Source organism: Malaya genurostris, chromosome 2 (genome assembly GCF_030247185.1).
Source record: "Malaya genurostris strain Urasoe2022 chromosome 2, Malgen_1.1, whole genome shotgun sequence".
In the NCBI taxonomy this organism is placed as follows: Eukaryota; Metazoa; Arthropoda; class Insecta; order Diptera; family Culicidae; genus Malaya; species Malaya genurostris.
In genome coordinates this window covers 263650511-263658312 of record NC_080571.1, presented here as the reverse complement: position 1 = coordinate 263658312, position 7802 = coordinate 263650511, and the positions used below count along the sequence as shown (strand labels likewise).

Below are 7802 nucleotides of genomic sequence, written 5' to 3'. Positions count from 1 at the left end.
TCAATCAACACGTTCAGATGGACGTATTTCCTGGTCTTCATCGATAGGTAACAGGCAAAGTTCCGTCGTAGCACGTCGTCGAATACCGGCTTGTGTGCGGACATCCACCACACGTACGATATTGTCCTCGTTTGGGAATACGGCAATGACGCGCCCAAGAGGCCATTGTTTTGGTGGAGTGTTGTCTTTCTTAAGGAGGACCATTGACCCAATGCGAAAAAGTGTCGGATTCTTCCGCCACTTAGCTGGCCGTTGATGCAAAAGGCTGATGTACTCCTTCGACCAGCGTTTCCAAAAATCGTGCATGGATCGCTGAGTCGCCTGGAAGTGAGAGAGTCGATTAACAGGAATGTTGGATTGATCTGGCTCAGGAAGACAAAAGGTTGGTTCTCCGATAAGAAAGTGCGCCGGTGTCAGCACAGAGAGGTCATCTGGATGAGTCGAAAGCGGAGTTAAAGGCCTAGAGTTCATGATGTCCTCGGCTTGTGAAACAGCTGTACGCAAATCATCGAAATGGTACGGAGATGATCCCATGATGCGGACAAGATGATGTTTAAATGATTTCACCGCAGCCTCCCAGAGTCCACCCACATGCGGCGCTCTTGGTGGAATAAACTGGAACTCTATACCCTTTTCTAGGCACTCGTTGAGCCACCCGCTGGACTTCAGCTGTTCGATGAACTGCTGTCGCATCTCCTTTATTTCGCGATACGCGCCGACGAATGATGTGCTGTTATCGCAGTGTATTATACGTACACGACCGACACGACTCACGAAGCGTCTAAGCGAGTTGACGCACGCTGCAGCAGACATCCCGGCGACGATGTCCAGCACTACGGCCTTTACGACGAAACACACGTACACTGCGACCCAGACTTTTACCGAAGCGCCTCTTCCCGCTAATGGACGAACGAGAAACGGCCCACAGTAGTCCAACCCAGTGTGCTCGAAGACCTTCGCGGCAGTAATGCGAGCAGCTGGCAGTGGAGCCATATATTGGTTACTTATCTTTGGACGACAGCGGAAACACGTAATACAACGGTGAACTGTCCTTCGAGCGAGATCTCTGCCACGAACAGGCCAAAAACGCTGTTTGAGAGTAGCAAGCAGTTGTGTAGGTCCTGCATGTAACGTTTGATGATGGACTGATTTCGCGATCAACTTCGTGAGATGATGTTTAGCAGGTAATACCATCGGAAATCGGCTGTCGTACGTGCCTGCTGATTTAGAGATACGGCCATGGACGCGCAGTAGACCAGTGTCGATGATCAAGTCGAGATCTTTGATCGATGATTTTGATGGAAATCCTTTAAGTGAACCTCCACCTCTGCCTTCAAGATACTTCAATTCCGCCTTGAAATCAGCGACTTGAGCGATGCGCACTAAAGTTTTTAATGCTTTATCGTACTCGTGTACCGTAATCGACCCTTGACTGCGTTCTGATTTAGCGGCTCTACAGTTTGCAATGAATCGCTGACAATACGCTGTGACTCTGAGAAGAGGGGCAAGTTCAGAATAGGCGTGAATCATTGAAGTGTCAGGTACATGCGAATGAAGGGCAACGGTAGTTTTGCGTTCCAGCATTTGTTGTTCCGTCAGAGACGGCGACGTAACGATAATTGATTCTGGCCAATCTTCCGAGGACAGTAACAAAAACGATGGCCCATTCCACCACAGACTGTCATGCAGTAGTTGCTGGGGTTCCACTCCTCGCGATATTCGATCTGCTGGGTTGTCCGTTGTAGAAACATGTCGCCACTTATAGTCTCTGGTCAGCCGTTGAATCTCTGCGATACGATTGGATACGAAAACCTTCCATTTTGAAGGTGGTGACCTGATCCAGTGAAGTACTATGGTTGAATCGGTCCAATACGTCATAGATCCACTGAATCCGATTGTTTGTAGTACACTATCAGCCACTTGACTACCAAGCACAGCAGCACAAAGTTCAAGACGGGGAATACTAAGGCCACCTGCTGGAGCTACTCGCGATTTGGCGATAAGTAAATTGCTTGTGGTAGATTCACTGTTAGACGATACAGCATAGATGCAGCAACCATATCCGCGCTCTGAAGCATCAGTAAAACAATGAAGATCCCAATTTACTGCTGTTGAACTAAGAACCCATCTGGGTACACGAAGATGTCCGATAGTGTCAATTGAAGCTCGAAAGGACAGCCACCATGACTGCAATTTATCCGGAAGCTCATCGTCCCAATTTAGATTTTCAAGCCATAATTGTTGGACAAACATCTTAGCACTGGCTACAACTGGTCCAATTAGACCCAGAGGATCAAAGAGCTGTGACATCTCAGAGAGCGCGATTCGTTTCGTAACCTTTTCGATTCTTGAAAACTGCGGAATCTTGAAGCCGAAAAGATCTTCCTCAGGAAACCATAGTAGTCCGAGAGTTTTGATCGCAGGCGATTGATCAAGCTCTACAGCCCTAAGTGTCTCACGAAACCTTTCCGGAATATGTTCCAGAAGAGCAGGATGGTTGGCACTCCATTTCCGAAGAAAAAATCCACCTTTGTTCAGTAATTCGATTAACTGTTGTCCTGTTTTTACAAGGGTCTCTAAGTTGTCTGATCCGGTGAGTAAATCATCTACATAAAAATCTCGTTTTACTACGGGTGTTGCTAGCGGAAAATCGTCCCCATCGTCCTCGGCAAGCTGATTCAGGGTTCTTGTTGCAAGAAAGGGAGCACACGAGGTACCATACGTAACCGTGTTCAGATAGTATGGTTTGATCGCCTCGGACTCGTTCTGACGCCATAGAATTTGTTGCAGTGGCCTATCTTCCGGATGAACTAGAATTTGTCGGTACATCTTTTCTATGTCCGCTGTCATTGCATAGCGATGCATGCGAAAATTGAGCACAGTAGCCAACAGAGTAGGCTGCACAGTAGGTCCGGTAAGTAGAACGTCATTCAGCGAAAGATGATTGTTGCTCTTGCAAGATCCGTCGAAAACTATTCTGGTTTTTGTAGTAGACGAATCGGGACGAGAGATTGCATGATGAGGTAGGAAAAACTGGGGCACCGCGACGCGAGTCTGCACCTCCTCCATATGACCAAGTTGTCGATACTCTTCCATGAACTGCACGTAACTATTTCGAAGGTCGACGTCCGCTCGTAAACGTTTTTCAACCGCTGTAAGCCTTCGAGCTGCCGTAGCCCACGTGTCGCCGATGTGAGGGAGCATTTCTTGGCGAATGGGTAGACGAACTATGTACCTTCCTTCAGCATTGCGAATATGCCTGGTAGCGAAATGAGTTTCGCATTGTTGTTCCTCGGCTGAGTAAGTTTTATAATGATCAAAGTTCTCTACTTCCCAAAATCGTTTAACCTTGGCGTCAAGATCATCAAAAGTAGACACAAGGCATGTGACTGGCGTAGATGCTTCAGTAGGAACTTTACCTGCTATGATATATCCGAGACTGGTCTTCTGTAGAACTGGAAGATGTTCATTGAATTTAATTTGCTCTGATTGCAGTATCATGGAAAACAGCTCAGCGCCGACAATCAGATCAATACCATGGCTAACGTTGAATTGAGGATCTGCTAAAGGAAGATGTTTTGGGATTTTCCACGCACTGATGTTTACTGACTTCGTTGGTAAGCTGACGGTTAGCTTAGGTAGTACTAAACATTCCATGCAATGCTGCTGAGATTCAAATCTCGAAGAGAACTGCACTGAAACTTTGTAACGCACGTTCATGATGGCTTGGCCAATACCGCTTACTGGTACGTTGACTTTGCTGCGATGTAACGCAAGGCGTTGACATAGCGATTCGGAAATGAAGTTTGACTGAGACCCACTGTCTAATAACACACGTGCGAATTGATCTTGTCCGAGATTGTCTCGAACTTTCACAAGAGCGGTGAAAAGAAACACTGTGTAATCGTTAACTGGAACTGGTATAACTGTTTGACACGTTGTGGAGGAAGGTGCGACGTTACCGGACGAAGCATGGAAGGGCGCTAATACCGGCGGCGACGCCAACGAACGCGAATTACCGACCGAAGTGACGACGGTATCACTTGACTGTATAACGGTAGGAGCAAGCGACATTTTATTGACAAACTGCGACTGCTTCTGGAGCATCGGGATTACAGGTTGCATGTATTGTTGGGCATCTGTTACGAACAATGCCGGCGACGGGGGAAGGTGAAGCAGCGTGTGATGCTTTCTTTGACAATACTTGCAAGAGCCACTGTTGCAGTTTTTGGATTGGTGTGTGGACTTCAAACAGTTTATGCACAAATTACTTCGTTTGACTAACTCAAATCGCTGTTGAGGGGTTTGAACTCGAAAAAATTCACACTGGAATAGGTAGTGTGTTTGTTTACAGGCGGCACACTTTTGTGTTGATTCTGAGGCAGCATGATTTGCCACAGCGAGAGACCTTGGAGATTTGTTCTCCACAAAAGAAATGGCAGTTTGGGAGAGCTGGAGTGACTGCAATGTACGAGAATGCTCGTGTATGAACACTATCAAGTCTTCATACGAAGGACGTTTTGTTTTATCTCGCTGATTTTCCCACAACTTCTGTGCATTGCAATCCATTCTACTAAAAAGAAGTTCCACAAGCACCGAATCCCAATGCTTTGGTCTCCAGAGAATCCAAGATTTTAACATTTTTTTCAAACTCGTCAGCTAAGTCTGACAATCCGCTAGCTTATTCCTTCCGAATGGGCGCGATCGAAAACAACGTTGTTTTATTAGCAAATTCTTATTTTCGTAACGATCAGAAATCACTTTCCATGCCACAGCGTAACTGGTTGAGGCAATTGGAAGTGAAGATACAATTCGAGCAGCATCACCTTTCAAAGAGGCACGTAGGTAATGCAGCTTTTGAATATTCGAAAGCGAGGTGTTATCATGTATCATCGCTTTGAATAAATCGTGAAATCCGGCCCAATCTGCTGGATTACCATTAAATTCCGGAAGTTTTAGCTCCGGAAGACGAACACCGGACGACATCGGTGTAATTTCATGTACAGGAACAGGGGGTACCGTTGGGGGAGGAATTGCTCGTTTGCTTGACAAGGAACCTTTCAAACGAAAGTATAATGTCTGAAACTCTGCTCGTGTCTCCGAAAAAATAGGATCACCACATCGAAGTGAATCCAACTCAGTTTCCATACTTTCAAGCTCTTCCATCAATTTATCCAGCCGCTCGAGACGAAAAGGAATTTCGGCTGTTTTTGTTTGATCGAAATTATCATCAAAATCGCGAATAAGTTCAATAGATCCAACGACATAGGCACGCTTGGCATGCAAATGTTTCAACTGTTTTGCCTTTCTATTTCGAGTGGCGGTAGCCATTTTGCTCGAGTCCGATAAAAGAATAAAAGCTCACCCACCTGCTCGGTCTGTACTTAACCTCAAAATTCTATCGGCGTGGCCGGTTAGAACCGTACTTAACCTTCAAATCTCCCGACTAGCGATTGTGAGGGCGCTGGAAACGGGCCTTGCGCCGGTACTCTTGGAGCAAACGATGTCTAACTTTGAGTATGTTGCTGCTTTTGCTACAGCCAATAAACCCAACGTATCACTTGGTGAACATCCGACGAATAAAATGCTTTTCCAGCATGCACTAAGCAAACACGTTTTCAAGGGTAATCGCCTTGTTTCAAGAAAACCACTACGTTTTAAACGCCGGGAAATCCCGGGTTTCGGCACCATAAAATTGTTCGTGTAACTGTGGGGCGAGTTTTGGATACCGGTAGTTCACTTTGGTGGACACGGACACCCTTTTACACTTTGCTTTCACTTGACTTCGGATAGCGAGAAGAAAGACCGTTCTAGCTGACGATTGAATAAAGACTGTGCTTAGTTTTTTAATTCCGTTTTGTTTCCCGTTTTACAATTCATAGTGTGGGTATTACAATTCTATCTGTCAAATTGTACAACAGTAGGTAAGTATGTGTGATGTGTAAGGTAAGTATAAATTTCAGGTATAGGCAAATGAAATTACACAATTCAGGGTAAGTATGAAAATTATCAAATGTTGTGAGGTAAGTGTAGTAGTTCATATTTCATTTCTTTTTAAAAACAACAATATTTAGTGTGAGCCGTAACAATTACCACGAAAAGCTTTGCGACAAACAGCACAAAATCAAAAGTTAATTCGAGTAACTGGGAATTATGAGGAAGCTTTTGGAAGCGTGGTTTCTAGCAGTTGTTCATCGTTTTTCCATTGTGTAAGTTTTACTGGCTATACTGGATCCTATCGAGCGCTTTTTGCGTTCCGATAGTTTGAGACTATTTTAAAAGGATAATCGAGAGCTGTTTCTATATTCATGCCCTTGGATGAGGTACTTCACTATATTACTCAGGTAACAATAAATCGATTTAGCCGTCACAATTGGAAATTGATGACGAAATCGTGGAATATCATTTTTGCCAGTAATATTTACATTTTCACCTTCGCTGTCAAATTAGGGAACAGCGAGTGTAGATAAATGTGAAAACAGTTACTCTAGTTAGATTCACAAAACTTTTATTATTAAAAATATGAAATTTTACTAAAACATGAGTTGAGCTCTTGACACATATCATGACAGGAATAATTTAGAGAGCTATTATAAGTTATTGGAAGTTGTTTCAGTCCCGGGTTGTCATTTGTATAGTTGATCTAACACATATCTTACGTTAAGTTTTCTTAAATATTTTCAAGTGGTGAATCATGCAGGTTTACACATCTGCTTGAAAGGCTTGGAATGTTTGACACTTATTAAAATCATTGTAGTGAAACTCTGTCATTTTATAAATCACACTCTCATGAGTTGAATTGCGTTACATTTAAATTTCAAAAATTGTTTGCTGTGTTCACTTTGGCCTTGCTCTAAGCTCAATCTGAAACTAATAGGTAATGATGAATAGGAAACTCAGTTCATGTCTTCAAAAGCAAAATGATCCAAATTAGCCTCTTACTTCCAGCACGCTATAGAAATACTGATTTGAAGCTGAGTCTAGCCAATTACGGTTTACAATGTTCTTTATCAGAAATGGTCATAGACATTTTGGGTAGTCATTTAATCTTGTAAATTTCACCATTCACGGTGTTTGTCACGTAAAAAATTAGCAGACCTACGACGCGGTTACATGCGATAATGTCATTAATATTACATAAAATTGTGTTGATCGATCAGGAACTGATCAGAAACATAAACGCAAGTGCACTTCGGAAGCGTGTTTTGCTAAGCTAATGCAGATTCAAAGAACAGAATGAATGCCCGCCAATGGAATGATGCCAGTACGAGTGTTTCGAAGTGGCCTTAGAACGGTTTAATAGTTAGGGAAAGGTAACAATGGTGGCTTTTGGGAATTGTTACGGCATTTTTTCGAAGACTATTTCAAAAAATCAATAAAAAAAACATTTCAAGTGTTACTTCGCATCATTGGAGTGATTCACGTCCAAAATTGGTGCGAAACGTACCAAACAAACCGAAATAAATTAATTATGCGTCGAAACAATGCGTCGGTACACAAAAACATCGTAATAATTGCTGAAATTCAGGGATCCAATTACTTCCCCATCCATCTTGTTTATCCGATTGGGCTTTCTACAACTATTATCTGGTCCCAAACCTAAGAAGATGTTTTAAGTTACTTCTCGGACGGGATCAAAGGACTGCAAAATCGCTAGAATACCAAAAAAAGGTTTCACCCCCTGGAGAGTGATAAGTTTTTAATCTTTTACTCCGTGTTATCAGGTGTATAATCAATTTATGGCAAAATTTCCAGTTATATGAGAATAAAAATCGAGCTTTTCATCACTGTCAACGGAAAAC

General features: G+C 43.3%; 1 protein-coding gene across 1 annotated transcript; it reads right to left on the bottom strand.

Annotated features, from left to right (window-relative positions):
• Nucleotides 1–4569, bottom strand: LOC131429209 (uncharacterized). The gene has a single exon (XM_058593260.1). It carries the CDS (start codon nucleotides 4567–4569, stop codon nucleotides 1–3), a length of 4569 nt encoding a protein of 1522 aa, XP_058449243.1.
• Nucleotides 4570–7802: the final 3233 nt, after the last annotated feature.

Excerpts from the sequence above, each read along its gene's own strand:
- LOC131429209 (XM_058593260.1), bottom strand. The coding sequence starts at position 4,569 with ATGGATTGCAATGCACAGAAGTTGTGGGAAAATCAGCGAGATAAAACA.